The sequence below is a fragment of the Stegodyphus dumicola genome, chromosome 4 (assembly GCF_044657685.1).
Source record: "Stegodyphus dumicola isolate Sdum_Otavi_A_Nest chromosome 4, ASM4465768v1".
Classification (NCBI taxonomy): Eukaryota; Metazoa; Arthropoda; class Arachnida; order Araneae; family Eresidae; genus Stegodyphus; species Stegodyphus dumicola.
In genome coordinates this window covers 251,291,071-251,308,684 of record NC_140771.1, presented here as the reverse complement: position 1 = coordinate 251,308,684, position 17,614 = coordinate 251,291,071, and the positions used below count along the sequence as shown (strand labels likewise).

The window sequence follows — 17,614 nt, the reverse complement described above, 5'->3', positions numbered from 1 at the left end:
TTCACTTCTCAATTTGCGGCAAAGCAAGAATACATAAAAACTCAAATGATATTCATTACAAATTGAAAGATACAGAAAAACATAAAACACGAGATACAATTAAAACAATTAAAAAAAATTTGTAATTAAAAGTACAATTTCTAAGCAAAAACAACCAATTCGGCCAGCGGACCATAAGGCAGTGTTTTTCGGTGCACAAAACTAAAATTTTCCTTTTGACCCTAATCGGCTAAAATACACTTGAAGGTGCAGAAAGACTTAATACACTATTCTCCCACATTTGAACTCTAAACAACTATGGCGGCTAATGTAAAACAAATTAGGTTTAGCCGCAGTTAAACAACTTTTAAATTTTTTATAACTCTACAACTATTGCATGCAGATTGACTAAACTCCAAAACACCTTAACCGGACGATAAGAACAACATAATTTAATCATTTTTAAAGCAAAAATGCACAATTAAAAGAATTAAAAAAACTGAGTTCACCGAACCGAGTAATAGAGTGGATATATATATATATATATATATACAGGGTGTACCGTAAATGTTGCGACAAACTTCTAAGGGAGGTAAGACACATCATAAATATTAAGAATTGCATAGGAACCCATGCGCAGAAATGTCAAGTGGTAGCAGAGGTGGAAGATGGGAAAGGAAACAAGAGTGATTAATTGGATATGAATACAAATGGTGTACGACAGCTGGAATGTTACAACAGATGCTCGAAGTTCGCACCATCAGACGCCGAACATGCCTCATACCGACGGACCATTGATTGCCGGACATGTTCAAACACACCGGGAGTTTCTTTAATTGTAGCAGCTGCGCAAGCGAGTCTTGCCACTAGAGCCATTTCAGACACAACGGGATCGTGATACACGACACTTTTGACGCCACCCGAGAAAAAGAAAGCAAGGCTCGATAAATCCGGTGAGCGTGGGGCGCAGGAAACTCGTCTACCACGCCCAATCCATCCATGCGGAAATGATTTTTTCAAATGGCTACGAACATCCAGTCCACAATGAGCAGGGGCCCCATCATGTTGGATTCACATGTTGTGCCTCACATTTGGTGGAACATTGTGCAACATTGTCTAGCAAAGCGGGAAGAACCTACTCCAGAAAGATCAAATAATTCGCAGCATTCAAATGCGGTCTATCGGTGCAGGCATGTTCGCCGTCTGATGGTGCAAACTTCGTGTATCTGTTGTAGCATTCAAGCTGTCGTTCACCATTTGTATTCATGTCCAATGAATGTTTCAAATTAATCACTCTTGTTTCTTTTCCCCTCTGCTGCCATTTACCCCTGACATTTCCGGGTATAGGTTCCTATACAATACTTAATTCTTATGATGGCGCCTACCTTCCCTAGAAGTTTGTTGCAACATTTACGGTACACTCTGTATATATATATATATATATATAACGGGTGGCCATAACTAAACTGACAGTGCTCACAGTGTTCTGTAGCGCGATCTATTTGCGAGTGTTCTGTAGCGAGATCTATTTGACGCCACATTTTGTGGGAAGATTAAACAAGACGGGGGACGAAGGATTCCGCGGAAAAAAAATTAGTTCTAAAAGTCACCGCTAGGGGAATATTTGGCGCTGTGTAATAGAAAATAGAGTGTTAACAAATGCAAATCAGTACGGAAATTACCTTTTATTTTGCATTCAAATGAGTTTCAATGTAGCTGCCGTTGTTGTGGACCCCATATTGCATTCTGTGCACAGTATGCACAACATCAGAAAGTAACATGTCTGCAGGAATCTCCCGTACAGTCCGTGATATGTTATCTTTCAACGTAGGCAGGTCCTGGACCACTCCTTGATAGACCTTGGACTTAAGGTAACTCCATAACCAGAAGTCGCATGGGGTAAGATCAGGCGACCGAGGTGGCCATGCAGTTGGAAAGTAGCCGCTAATGTCTCTTTCTGTTGTGAATTTCTGTCGTAGCATCTGTTGCACCCGTACAGCAACGTGTGGAGGGGCTTCATCTTGCATGAAAATGATTTCCCCCATGCATTGTCTTTGCTGAAGTGCCGGAATGACATGTGGAGATATTTCTCTCCGGTAACAGAACAGGTTTCCGGTCCTGTCGGGGTAATGTTCTCATACAAGAATGAACCTACGATAAATTCCGCTGTGAACCCACACCAAACAGTTACCTTTGGTGAATGTAAGGGAATTGCTGTGACTGCATGTGGTGATTTGTCATCCTAAATTTGTCAGTTCTGGGTATTCACAGTTCCATTCAGGTAAAAGTGGGGCTCGTCTCCCCATAAGATCATCCATCACGGCCAAGCATCATCCACCTCCATTCTGTCAAGAAAGGTGAGAGCAAAAGTCAATCGCTTATCATGGTCGGGGTACAGTAACTCCTGTACGCGGCTGATCTTGTACGGATAGTAGTTGACAATCTTTCTTAAGATTTTCCATACCGTACTGTAAGGCATATCCATATTCCATAAGGCATATCTATAATTAAAGGTAATTTTATTCCGTATTAATTTGCATTTGTTAACACTCTATTTTCTATTACACAGCGCCAAATATTCCCCTGGCGGTGACTTTTGGAACTAATTTTTTTTTCGTGGAATCTTTCGTCTCCCGTCTTGTTTAATCTTCCTACAAAATGCGGCATCATTCTCGCAAATAGATCGCACTACAGAACACTGTCAGTTTAATTATGGCCACCCGGTATTTGATAAGGCCGATTGCAACCAAAAAGCAAGGTGCACAACTACATGTTATAGCTTTCTATATACAAAAGCTCAGAGGCTACTCGTTTTTGTGTTATGCGAGATTCATACATACGTACGTACGTACGTACAGACGACGCGAAACAAAATCTCTTCTGAATCCGTTTTAAATCAGTTTTATAATTCGTATTGGTAAAAAGAGTCATTTACTCTGCCCTTACCTACAGATTTCACGCAAAAACATCGTTACATTGCATTCGACAGCTGTCAAAATGGATATTTTCGTTGAAATATGATACCCAGAATTTTTCGGGATTATAATACATCCTTTACTTCGTAGAAGAAAGTAAAAAGGAACAGCAGTTTTCCTATCATAAATCAGATTCCTAATAAAGGAACTTGGGAGAGACTAAATCCTAAAAAAGTACATATACTCGTATTTACAACCTCTCTGGAAATATATGTATATAATAAATCAAAAATGGTGAAACTACTTACAGGATAAGAACTTACAATGACAAAAATGTTTAGAAAAGTCTGGAAATTCCTCAGACAATATGTCAGGATCATGTCAGGAATGACCCCCAGGCATTTCATTGCCATTTTAAAGTAAATGTAAAAATCCTGAGCAATATCTTACCAGTTTGGAAGAATATATTCATAATATTGATAGACGAAATGTCGCTGAATCTGGGTTTAACGATTTGTTTACCTCTGCAGCAAAGTTAACCAAAAAATATTGATTTAACGAATATTTTATCCCGATTTCATGAAGTGTTAAAAGCTTCATATTTTTCCTATTCGTCAATCTATTTTAAAGAACTTTTAATGGAAAAAGTAAGCCAAACTGGTAATATTTGAACGGCATGTGGAGTCTGTTCACATGCAAATAGGAAGTAACGCTTCAAATATTGGAGAAGAAGTTTCTAAATTAAACTGTGCACTTCAATGACAGAATTTGCGTAAAGAAATAAATATATGATTTTAAATGAAGTATACAACACTACTGATGGATAAATACTTGAAGATTTGAAATCTAAATTTAAATCTACTCGTTCATACTCAATCTTCTCGATGCATTGAATTTTGACGGAAACTGATGAGGTTTCTCGTGGAATGAGGGTATTTCTAACGGTATGAATCATTCATTTTAAAAAACGGGGTTTTATTACAACTTCCAATTGAAGGCAATTCCATCCGTCATACGGCCCACCAGCGGCCGAGCGGTAAAGTCGCTGAACACTGGTAGTTCGGTCCGAGGTTCGAATCCCGCGAACGGGCTGCCTGCATGGGTGTTTTCGTGGTTTTCCCCATGTGTAACGTGTATACGAACCCGTTTCCCTTAGAAAGTCCTCCACGAAGGCATCCCTTCACTTAGGCAGATAGCCCTAGTGCGCTTTGCCATAATTAAATACACCACTCACACCACCATCCGTCATACACCAGTTTTTAGATTTTATATATATATATCAATATTTATTTGTTGACTTTTGGGGTATAGAGTGTTGGCAATAAACTAAACAACGTGTCCTGGTATCAGAAAGAAGAAACTGTGAGAAATCTTATTTCTGCCTTAGCATTCTGAACGTGATAACGTCAAATTTATTTTTGTTAGCTTTCATTCATTTATTCTTGTTGGTTTCCAGTCTTATCTCTACATATAATTAAAAAAACATCTATCTCTACATATAATAAAGTGATAAGTGACGGAGGACGTAGGCACTGTCTCTTTAATTTAATGGTTAATCACTACAGCACCACGTCCGCCATTATCCAGAGCCGCCGATAGGGTTCGCTGCCGTCCAACTGCCCTGGTCCCAGTGTTTCTACATATAATAAAAGAAAGAGTCTATTACTGCATATAATAAAAGAAATTATCACTACATATAATAAAAGAAAGAGTCTGCGTGTCTTCCGTTCATGCGGTGCGTAAGCTAATAGACCCAGGGCTACAAAATTTAGTATATAGGTGCATCTAGACAAGAGCCAGTGCACCTCGAAGCGACTTTTTCAAAATTCGAATAAGATTTTTTATATTTTCGATTTTATTGCATCATTTCGAATAGTTTCATTCTTTTAGAAATATTGTTTTGGCAACAGTTTTTCATTCAGACTGCTGACTGTTGAAAATATGAGATACAATGCTGCTTTTTTTCTTTTGATTTTTGGACATGCCACACGCACATCACAGTCTTTGTATTTTGACGCGCATGTGTCTCGCGAGGCACAACATAAAGAATTTCCTTTTCCCCCTCTCTCTTTATTAGCTAATGGCAAAAAGGTTTGTATATTTTGAATTATGTCGTGCACAAAGCACTATTTTGATTGGTTATTGTTTTCTGATCATAGTTTCGTTCTTTTAGAAATGTGGTTTTGGAAACAGTTTTTCATTCATTGCTTTGGATACTAGACTGCTGATTGTTTTCGCTTGAAAATATGCGACATGTATAATATTAATTATATAAAAAATTTTGTATGTTTTTTTTAGGAAACAAAGTTCTTAACTTCCTCTATATCATTTGAATTCTTAGGATTTTGAAACGGGAAGTTGGTTAATTTATTTATCAGATAATTTATATTTGCATTAAGAGATATTACTTGTTTCATTGTAATTTTGTTATATGTAATATTTTTCCTTAAATTTGTGGGTTTTTTTTTTTTTTCTTTTCTTTTTAATGAAGTTGTTTTGCAGAGTAAAATTCTACGCAGTTTTTAAATTTAACGTTTTGTGTTCCCTCGAGGCATTTTTTCCGGTACATTTAAAACCCAGACGAAGGGTGGTCGCGTAGCTGCTAGTAGCCTTTAAAAGTTTTACAGAAACGTATACAGAAGATAATGTTGAGATTTAAGAAGAGTAAGAAGTTAATACATTTTTCTGAGTAAAACGTTACAGCGATATAGAGCATAAAAACAGTATTAAATTTTTTAAGTCTATATGGTATTTTCTCCCTCGTTTCTGCATGCCTTCGTGGTGTAACGGTAGCACACTCGACGCGTATTCGAGAGGTCCTGGTTCGAGTTCCAGTGAAGGCATTGCTCATTTTTCATGTCTCCTACTTCAAAATTTTAAGCACCGGAAGTGTTTTTGTTATTTGATGTAATATGCATGTGATAATGATGAAAATAACATTAATATATTTTTTTTTAAAAGACGCTAATTAGATGCTTTTATGGCTGCAGTAAAAGCAACATAAGTGTAACGGTGATAATATGCTATCTGTTATATCACATGAGTGTACCTTATGCATATACAGTGGTACCTCGACAAACGAGTTTAATTCGTTCCGTAACTTTGCTCGTATGTCAAATTGTTCGTATCTCAAAGCAATTTTCCCCATTGAAACTAATTGAAATGCCATTAATCCGTTCCAGCTCCCAAAACATCGCCTCAGTTGCGTTTGTTGAGTGAATATGAAAAATGTATTCACAAGAAGAAACAGTTATTTATAAATAACAAATACATATTCTATAAAAACATAATTAAAAGAAAATGTGAAGTGCTTACGGAAGCGCTTAATTTTCGTCACTGGTCTTCGCATTTTTCGTCACGCTTTGCTCATTTTCACCTGCAAATCGCTTGAAAAAACTGTCCAAGGATGTCTGTTTCTTCCTCATTTTCAGGATATTGCGGAAATGAGTTAGGCAAGTTTCGTTGAACAACTCCGATGCACGACCAGTTGCATCTTTCTCCGGGTGATTTTTATCCACGAACTCTACAACTTTCTCCCACATTCCCAAGATCTCCTTCATATCTCTTGTAGGGATCATCTCCTCCATCTCTGGGTCCACTTCAAAACTAATTTTTTGTCGAACCACCGTATGCTGCTGCGAATGTAGATTGCGTAACTCCTCGGTTGTCAGCTCCTGAGACTGTTCCTCGACGAGTTCATTCACATCTCTCTCAACCACCTCCAGACCCATGGATTTTCCCAGAGAAACAAGTCTAGTCTGAGATGGGAAAAACGGTTAGACGCTGCACACGACGCCAACATGCGCGCGCATGTTGCGGTCGTGTGCAGAGGTGTAGTGTGCGATTCCTCGTCTCAAAGCAAAATATCGCTCGCTCGGCGGCTCGTATCTCAAAACACTCGTACATTAGGGCACTTGTATATCGAGGTACCACTGTATTAGATTTATATGCCGATATAACTGGTGAAACTGCATAAAATGTAACAAATGAGAATTTTTTTTTTGCAAAGGCACAATATTAACTTAGTTTAGTTTAGTTTAGTTTAAGAGTATGCTGCAACCCTCCTGGCCGACAGTAATCGGCCTCATGGTTAACGCAGCACACCCGACGCAAAAAAACAACAACAAAATAATAATAATAATAATAAAATAAATAAATAAATAAAAGATTAAAATATTTAAAGTCCTATTCCTATGATAGTCTTATTTTCATTCACAATCCTCATAATTTCTGTTGCATAGCTATTCAAGAATTTTCTTTTTTTCAATTACATTTTGTTCATTTATTTTTCCAAATCTCGTCCTCACACTCTCGGTCAGTTTACATTCTTCCATAAAATGAGCTGCATTTCCGTATTTCCCACAAGCCAAGCATTGATCATTGCCCTGGAGATTAAAACCTTTTAAATAGGCCGGGAATCTACCATAATCTGTGATAACTTGAACAGTATCTATATTATTAAATAGATCCATTTTTCTTTTTATGGTCAAAATCCTCAAGAAACCCTTATTTTTATTTGAACCATTCCATTCCCGAGCCCATTTCTCAATTATACTTGCTTTCATTTTTCTTAAGGTAATTCTTTTGGAATCATTAATAGCCTCATAAATATCACCCTCTCCCAGGGCAGCCTCTTTAGCTAGCATATCCGCCCTTTCTTTCCCGATAACACAAATATGCGCCTTACCCCAATGAAAATATATAGCATTTTTCTCTATTATTTTGTTATAAATGTTTTTTATATCCAAAAGAAGTCTATTTCTTGGTTCCGGATTTGCCAAACCTTGTAGGGCCGAGAGAGCATCAGAATAAATATGTATTGTAAAGTACTGTTTTAAGTTTTTATAACTCCACCGCAGTGCCTCTCTAATTGCAACCGCTTCGGCTTGATACACTGATTTATTTCCTTCTAATCGTATTTTTCTAGTATAGATTTCGACTCCGTAATAAAAAATAACAAAAGCGCAACCAGTTCCACCTTCATATCCGGAGCCATCAGTGTACATATCAATCATGCTAGTATTCACATAATCTTTATCGTACGGTATGCCCTTGAAATCTTTTGGATGTATATTCATAAAATCTTTTCTTGTCAAGGCGTTACTATTCAAAACATCACCATTTTCACATGTTAAAATCTTTTTAACACCATAGCTGAGTAAAAATTTTTCATAATAAAAGTTATAAAAAATTGAGAGTGGTGGAATGCCAGCAAGTAAGCAAATAACTTCTGTAGAAACAGTACGGAAAGCTCTTGTGATTGCAAGCAGCCAGCTCCTTTGCAATGAATCCAGTTTAGTTCTCAGTCTAATCAATTCCCCTGCCGGGCAGCCCCACATGCCAATACCATATAAAATTTTTGGCCTAATAACATTTAAATAAATATCTCTAAGGGTAGTGCTTTTTAACTTTAAACTTTGTTTCAAGAAATTTTGATTAAGATTTAATATCTGGAATTTTCGACAAACCTAACACCCATTCATTCAAATGTCGAAAGCCTTTGTGGGGCTGTGTGAATAATCACAGTAATAGTATTACAAACGGTATGCTGTAGTGGTGTTGAGTGACTAGCATATCCAAAAGGTAGTTGGAAGATTCGTTGACGGTATCCCGGCAAGGACGGGGTTGAATTTTATAATTTTTGCACAAAGTAATCCGAATAGTCTGCACAATAAAGTCCGAAAGAAATGTGGCGATCAGTTATTGCCTCTTCACCATTTCGTCTACTGGGAATGCCACCCTCTCCCTCTCTTCAGCTGGCCAATGAGAACGTAAAGAGCTACCCCTAAACATGCTTTCGTGGCACAAACAGTTATCATGTCTAGGTGGTAACTGCAAGAAGTTCCACCATAAAGATTTCATCCGCCATAAAAGCTACATTTCTGTTCCTTTCAAAATATTTTTAGTTATTTCTTAGGAAGAAAGTTAGTTATCACAGTTTCCCCTCTTAGTGACTTTTTTTAAATGATCGGGAGCTTTATTTAATAGCCATTAGCCTTGCGCCACAACAAGAGACGGTACTCGTGACCATTTCATTATGGAAGCACCTAATAAGTAGGTGGCCATCGTTGCCTCCTGAAGATTGGATTGGTGGGCAGTTACAGCCTTGCGTTCTCCGGGATTCGAACCCGGGTCCATCACTACGGCAGTCAGGCTCGCTAACCCTTTGTGAGAATAGTAACTTCTCACATCATGCAGTGTGCCAGCATCACAATTTTAATCGTAATCGCGGAACTGCACGTGTGGTATATAAGCACCGGTCAGACTGGTTTCTCCGTTTTTTCCTTCTTCGCCCGTGTCCTACCTCCTGGCAATCAGCGAGACGCACGATGTGCGGGGCTCTGCCCCTGCATATCGCGCTGATGGAGTTTCATCGTTCCTGCATATTTTCACATGGAGTATCGTCGTGATTTTTGCATAAAAAGAAGCAGAACTATGAGATTGCAATATACGAGGCGTATTCGGAAACTAAGTACCGTTTTGAAAATAATAAAAAAAAAATAGTAAAATAATTTTTTCGAATCCAATTTTATTTTTACATGAAAATACATGTCTTAAACTATTTTTCAACATAGTTTCCACCAATGATCAAACACTTGTCATAGCGGGTGACCGGTTTTTGTATACCATCGTCAAATAAACTTCCCGCCAGTTTCGATAACCGCGACTCCACAGCATTTTTCGTGTCATCGTCAGATCCAAAGCGCTTGCCACCAAGCTCGCGTTTCATGTGCAGGAACGAGTGATAGTCGGACGGCGCCAAGTCCGGGCTGTACGGCGGGTGATCGAACTGTTCCCAATCAAAATGTCGAATTAACGATTGAGTGACACCAGCAGTATGGGGCCGAGCGTTGTCATGGAGCAACACAATTCCTTTACTGAGCATTCCTCTTCGTTTGTTTTGAATGGCACGCCTTAGTTTTGTTAAAGTCTCACAATATCGTGCCGCATTAATGGTTTCACCTCTGGGAAGAAAGTCAGTAAGCAAAACGCCTTTCCTATACCAGAAGACAGTGCACATGATTTTTTGTGATGACATTGTCACTTTGAACTTTTGTTTTTTCGGAGAATGAGTATGTCTTCACTCCATCGATTGTTGTTTCGATTCTGGTGTGAAATGACACACCCAAGTTTCATCACCCGTCACAATTTGGTTTAAAATGTTTCTCCCTCATCACTGTACCGCGTGAGAAATGTCAGGGCACTACCAAGTCGCTTTGTTTTGTGAACATCAGTGAGCATTTTTGGAACCCATCGGGAACACGGTTTGCGATAATTCAAACGGTCAGACACAATTTCGAACAAAACAGTACGTGAAATTTGTGGAAATGCCTCTGAAAGAGTTGTCATTGTGAAGCGTCTGTTCTCATGAATTGCTTCATCTACTTTCCTTACCAAATCATCGGTGACAACAGAAGGCCGACCACTCCGAGCCTCGGCGTGGACATTTGTTCGACCTGCATTAAACATTCCTACCCACTTTCTCACCATACCATCACTTATCGCGTATTCACCGTAAACTTCTGTCACTTGACGATAAATTTCGGCCGGTTTAACATTCCTCGCGTTCAAAAATTTAATCACGGCACGAATCTCACAGTCAGCGGGAGAACTAATTGTCTTAAACATTTTGAATGTGCACAGCAAACTGAAAACACAACATAGAGCAACCAAAATGGCGACAATTGAAAGTCAGTGAACAAGAAAGATTAGTGCGCATGCGCGGGACTCCTACCACAGCGCTGCGACGGCGCTAGAATAAAACGGTACTTAGTTTCCGAATACGCTACGTATTTAGATGAAAATGCTCAGCTTAAAAATCCATCTGCCACGGTAACATTCTAAAACGTCTCAAGAAGCTTATCAATAGGTGTTCGACTCCAGAAGGTGCATTACCAGCGGTGTGTCACCACGTGATGATATTTTATGTGTGTTAAAGAATGTGAAAGTAAAAAAAGAAAGATCTTGCACATGTACAACAAAAATGAGAGCACTGCACGAAATTAATATGAGAAAATTTCGACTGCATATATATGTGATGTAAGGGGATTTGATTTGTTAGCTAACGGACACGCGTTCTGTATTCGTCTACTATTCCAATTTTAGGTTCCAACGTTTTGTGTTTTAAGTTATGATATTTTATGTGCTGTGTGGTACCATGGTATATTTAATCAAAATGTGTTTTGATAAAATAAATGTGAGATTAGAAAAGGAAATGTGTCTCCGCAAGTCTCATGCATGTGGGTTATTGGGTAAGTCAAATATTTTATTATTCTGGATGCTAGGGTTTAATTCGCAATGTACGATCACTAAGAATTGAGGCATGTAAATATTGGGTACATGTAAATTAATTAAAGATTTCTAGATAGATGTTTGGATAGATTGTCACATTACAACTTGGTGACTTTATCTACGTCGTACTTGAAAGATGACCGAAGTATTTCTGTCACTCATTTAGTGTAACGAGTTGAAAGTATCATGAAGAACAGTTAACAACACAGATCTTGTGTGTGCTTGTGACGGTAAAAATAATTAAATTTTATTGTTTTAAAAACACGCAAGTAATTGATCAAATTTCCAAGTAATGAGGGGTCGAAAGTAGCTCGAAATGGTTCGTGTAAGATACACATGGCCGATGTCTGGATATGTCTGGATATTTTCTTTTTCCAAAATTTGGCTGACACACTTACGTATATCTAAATCTACGCACATGTTTAGAGATTACGATAGTAAGATATAAAAATTACTAAGTGTGACGAGAGTAATAAAATAAATACAAAAATTAGAACCTTAGGCGATTTTCTTTTATTTCTTTCAGATGAGCAAGTTGTGGGTGGAGCAACACTTTCAGAAGCGAGAATGCATTCGCTACATAGCAACCAGAGAATCAGGAAAGTAAGTAATTCTTTTTTTTTTATTAGGAGTTAAGGAAAAAATTAGTTTCTGCGCTGTGAGAACTCGCGGGCAAAATCTATTTAAACCTTAATATCTAGTTTTAAGTATTATGCTACTAAACCGAGTGCTCTAATCTTAACAATAAAAGTATCTTAACTTTCAGCTGTAAGCAGTGAAAAAAAGTGAAAAAAAATAGTTAAAGATCCAACTGTAAATTTAGAATTTCATCGAATAATAAAAGCAGATGGTAAGACCGTAAAATAAAAACTCTTTTTTTTTTTTTTTTTTTCTTTTTGTGAAGGAGGGAGGGAGGGAGGGAATTTTTATGATAGAAACTGTGTTCTAAAAGAGATAAAGGTTTCAGAGAAAAAGAAATAAAACAATTTCATTTAAATTCAATTTAGAATATGAACGGTTTTTTTACCCTCTCCAGAAAAGCGTAAGAAAGTGGAAGTGGAGTAAATGCGGTTTTTGAATTAAAATTAATGACATCCGGAGAAAATTTGGAAAGAAATTGAATCAATTCATTAAAGAGAGAAAGCTCTAAATATGTGCAAAATTTTTTTTGATCGAAAATATTTCATCAGCACAATGTCTACACAAGATTTACATTCATCAGTACTATTACAACACTAAGAAGGCCAATCTCCAACTTTTTTCAACATCTCGAACAAAATGGTGATTTTGAGGTGAACTTCAATCCACGATAAATAAACGTTGTTGCCAGTTGAGGATGACTGAGATCTTCCATTAATATTCAATATTGTCTTGTAGATGACGTGATTGTACAACTGAAGAGTCAAGTAACAGCTGAGCCGCCCAGACGGTATAGTGGTTAGGGGAACCGACTGCGATAATATAGGACTCGGCTTAGAATCCGGTAGAAGACATGGTTGTAATTGTCCTTCCCTTCATAGTTTAGTTTATTGACGGAGGGCGTGGGCACCACCCCTTTACCATTATGGTTAATTGGTTTAGCACCACTTCCAACCTTATCTAAAGCTGACCCATGTTAGGGCCACGCGAGATACACTCATAGGGCACCACATTGATTAGTGTTACAAGACATAGATCTTAAAAATGGTTACATCTGTGTGAACACAGTACTTATGAGTTATGAACATAACTTTAGCAAGTGACACACAAGATAACAATTCAATACCCTAGCAAGTAATTTTAGCAAGTTATATATAAAGTTTACAATTCAATACATAAAGAAGATATACCATACATAATGATTATATTATACTATTGTAATTGGTAATTGACGACATTGTCAACATGAATTTACTAATGCAAAATTCAACATTTAAACTCAGTATACAAAAATCGAAGAACATACAAATGCTTATATTTCATACATTGCCAACTTAAATTTATAGTGGAGAAGTATAAAAAATGTTTAGATCTGACATAAGTCTCTAATTATTCTCAATGTCATTGTTAACTTTTATATTACAGTTTACTATTAAAGATACAGTTATTATATTAAAATTGGATATTAATACAGTTAAATGAATAATTGCATTAGACTATAAATACACTATAAAACTTTAATTCTATATAATTTCTAAAATACAATGTTTATATGCGAATATTAAAACAATGATTCACTATAAGTATACAATGATTCAATACTATTACTTAAATGAATGATAATACTATTCATATTATTAATCATATCTGCCATGTTGACATCAAAATAATAATTTTTCATATAGGTGCTTACTACTGAAATGCTGTTACATATTACTAGAGAGCAATTCAATAATAAGACATGTACAGTACAATTTTGCTTGCACGTTGGAAATACTATACAAATAAATAATTCAATACAATGATACCGTACGATTACTCAAGAATAATTCAATGCTATGATTCTATACGATTATTCAAATGCAATGATTCAATACAATATACGCTTATTAGAACAAAAATCTATATAATTATTTAAAATTTCAATATTATTGCTCAAATTAATAAAAATACCATTTATATTATAAACCTCACTAGCCAAATGACATAAACATTTAAATTATACCATATAGGAGGCAAAGGTGGCCCACCCATTAGGTGCCTCATTAAAAAGAGACCACCACTTCCGGCCTTAGTAATGGGCAAGCTGAAATCGGCTGAGGACCCGCCATTGGTTAAAACAATATTCGATTTGATTGAATCACCACTTATTTAGACTGATGAAGAGCTGGAACATTCCAGAAAATGGAGAAAATTCTCCAATATATGGAACATAAAAGAAATAAATTAACAAGAAGGAAATTTAAACAAAACTAATTTTTAGGCAACTTGCTTTTTGTGGCTTTCGAACTGGGGACCTTTTGTTTCCGAATCTTCAGTCTTAATCACTCAATCACGATGCGCTTTGTCGAACGGAACAATTTTAGCTAAGATTATAAAACTGATTTTCTAAATACGAAGGAGTTTAACAATTTAAAAATGATTTCAATTAAACGTTTCAACAATATTTTCTTCGGACATCGATATATACCAAATATATCTATCTCTACATATAATAAAAGAAAGAGTCTGTCTGTGTGTATGTGTTTTTCGTTCGCCCTGCGTGTGCGCTAACAGGCCCACGGCTACGAAATTTGGTACATAGGTGCATCTAGACAAGAGCCAGTGCACCTCGAAGCGATTTTTTCGAAATTCGAATTACAACTTTTTTTATTTTATGTTTTGTGACGAAATCGCGTCATTCATTTTGAGACATAATGGGCTATAGGAAAGCGAGATTTTACTCTACACACTCCATTTTCACATAGTCATGAAACGTAGGCACTTAGCTATTTTACGAACTTAAAATAAATTTCCTGTTTCAATAAATCGATTCAATACGAATTTATTTAACAAAGGGAGCTTAATACCTTTTCAACGGGATTTTTTCTAAAAAAGTTTATATTTAAAAATGTACAGTTTATTATTATTTTTTTTTTTTTTTTTGATTTTTGGACACGTTAAACTTTCATCCATTCGACTGCTTTTAGAAAAAGAATTTTGGGAAAATGATAATATTTTGTATTTTTAAAAAATAATTTTAAATGATACTTCCGAGTACACTTCTCACATCTCACGTCTTTACAAATGTGATTTTGGCAACTATATTCCTTTCTTATTGCTGTGATAGATTTTGGATGAAATGGCATCATTTTGAATAGTTTCATTCTTTTAGAACTATGGGTTTGGCAACCATTTTTCATCGTATTTCTTATGTCACTGTTTTTAAGAGATTGGCATGTTTCATTGCCATTTTTTTATATATATAATACATTTTTATTGATTTTTTTTTGATAAAGTTGTAGTTAATAAATAAAGACAACAGACAAAATGTAAAAAAAAGCCTCTTTGGACATAGTTTAAAATCTGAAACCTTTCAGTTATTCTTTTTTTTTTTGTTTTTTTTTTTTTTTTTTTTTTTTGTTTTGATGAAGTTGTTCAGCAGAGTAAAATTCTGCGCAGTTTTTAAATTTAACGTTTGCATTTCTTCAGGCATTTTTCCGGTACATTTAAAAGCCAGACGAAGGCTGGCAGCGTAGCTGCTAGTCATAAATAAAGTAGCTTATAACACTTTGTAGATGCCTTAAATAATAGGCAACATTTCGTAGTGTGAAAAATTTCTGATTCAGGTTCTTGTGTACCTAAATATGTTGTCTGCATCTAGGTATGCAATCTAAGGGTTGAAAAAAAATTTGGTACCATATAAACTAAAAGCTTTACAGGTATGTTTATGTTTGTAATACTGCTTAAAGATACTGTACTATTCGAGTATTCTAACAATTTTTTGCTTATAATTTTTTACTGTCAAGAAAGGTGTAGAAATATTAGGTTAATTGGAAAAACCAGAGAGATGAAAAATAGCAACCGCCTTCGCCGGGATTCTTACCACGGGCTTCTGAAATACCGGCTCAGTGTGCTGACCACTACACCACGAAGGCACGCTAGGAAGGTGGGAGAAATACCTTATATACTCCCCCTTTTAAAGGGCGACTGGTGTTTTTAGGCGACACAATCGCCAAATCCCAGGTGTTCAGGTTCATCATCCATGACTCTTTTTAGTTCGGGCGCCACTGTAGAGATATTAGGATTTTTTGGAAGCCGAAGAGATGAAAAATTAGCAGCCGCCTTCTCCGGGAATCGAACCACGGATCTCTGAAGTACCAGCTCAGTGTGCTGACCACTACACCATGAAGGCACGCTAGGAAGGTGGGAGAAAGACCTTATAAAGGAAGACGGAACAATAAAAAATTTGAAATTGAGTATTTTAATTTTATTCAAAAGTAAAGATTTATTTCCTTGAGCTGCCATCAAGAGATATTATTTTTACTTCCTTGTACAAAGTAAAGAAAGTATTGTATTCTCGAAACATTTCGGGTAATTTCAAAGAAAATATCCATTCTGGCAGCTCTCGAGTCTATTTGAACGATGTTTTTGCCTCGTATGGACAGGAAAAAGGACTCCTTTTCTCCAAAATGGATTTAAATTGGTTTCAGAACAGATTTTGTTCGTGACGTCTCTGCGTACTTACGTATGTACCTCGCATAACTCAAAAAAATGAGTACCCTCAGAACGTTGAAATTTTGTATATGGGACTGTTATAATATGTAGCTGTGCACCTCTCTTTCTGATTACAATCGGCGACATCAAACATGTATAAATCTATATACGTATTGTGATAAGGTCGCATAAAGGAAGAAAAAACTGAAGATTAATATGGACAAGAATGTCTCGAGAGTATAAAATGAACATTATTATTGTTTAACTTTTATAGGTCCTTCAATAGTTGTTAAATTGAATTAATTGTTTTTAAAGTAAAATTAATGTTGGTATTGTTTTGAACGCAGGTTCGGGAACCACGTATTGTTCTCGCACGTAAAATGTAGAGCATTTAAATTTGTTTAAGTAAATAGGGGGAGCGGAAAATAATGTCGCTTTCTTACATTAAATTCAAACGAATGCATTGTAACAAGTTTTTATTTTTAATCAATATTATAATCACACTCGTTATCAACAACCTTTTGCCATCTAATATGCAGATTTTCACTCCCTGACCGATAAAAATCAATTGGATTTTGAGTAAAATATCTCGAGAGGACATTTTGGACATCATCCAAATTTTCAAATTTTTTGCCACTAAGAAAATGTTGTACGGATCCGAATAAATGGAAATCCAATGCTGCGATATCGGGCGAGTATGGTGGGTGAGTATGGCGATAACAACAATAATTGGCATTCCCTGCTCCGCGAACTTAATTACACTACAGGTCCACCCACTCCTTGAGACCAGAGTCGGAGGTTCAATCTCCTTTCTGTCCCATCAGAGAAGGTGGTGGACCGGCCGGGCAATCACCCGGTACGGCACTGGTTGTCATTTGCTACTCACCAGTCGCTCGGGCTGCTCGTCGCAGCGGGTCATTACCCAGCGTACCCGGGGGAAGACCCCCGGGCTACTAGTTCCACCCCGTGCTAGGACGTGCCAGACCCCGAGGCCGGCCAATAAGTGACTTTCCCGGAACCTTCAGAACCGCCAAGTTCATAAATTTTATACCCCCGTGGCCGAGACTGCCTAGGTACAGATCCTAGCCAGTAGCTTCGCAGAATTCTCTACGTCGACCCCCGGGGGGTGAGTATGGCAGTACCTCTCACCCCAATTCATTCATTTTTTCCAGTGTTCCTCTTGCACAGTGCGGTCTTGCATTGTCGTGTTGCAGAATGACTCCTTTTCTGTTGACAATTGATAGCTTTCGATTAAAGATTAGTTCACTCCATCCAATTGTTCACAATAAAGTTCTGCATTATCAGTTTGTCCA

At 36.8% G+C, this 17,614-nt stretch overlaps 1 protein-coding gene across 1 annotated transcript in view; it reads left to right on the top strand.

Annotated features, from left to right (window-relative positions):
- Positions 1 to 17,614, top strand: part of Trpm (transient receptor potential cation channel, subfamily M) — a 1,045,900-nt gene that overhangs the window by 439,865 nt on the left and 588,421 nt on the right. The window contains exon 2 of the mRNA XM_085816215.1: positions 11,713 to 11,789. Within this exon, the coding sequence (XP_085672341.1) occupies positions 11,713 to 11,789 (77 nt within the window). The remainder of the gene's footprint in view (positions 1 to 11,712; positions 11,790 to 17,614) is intronic.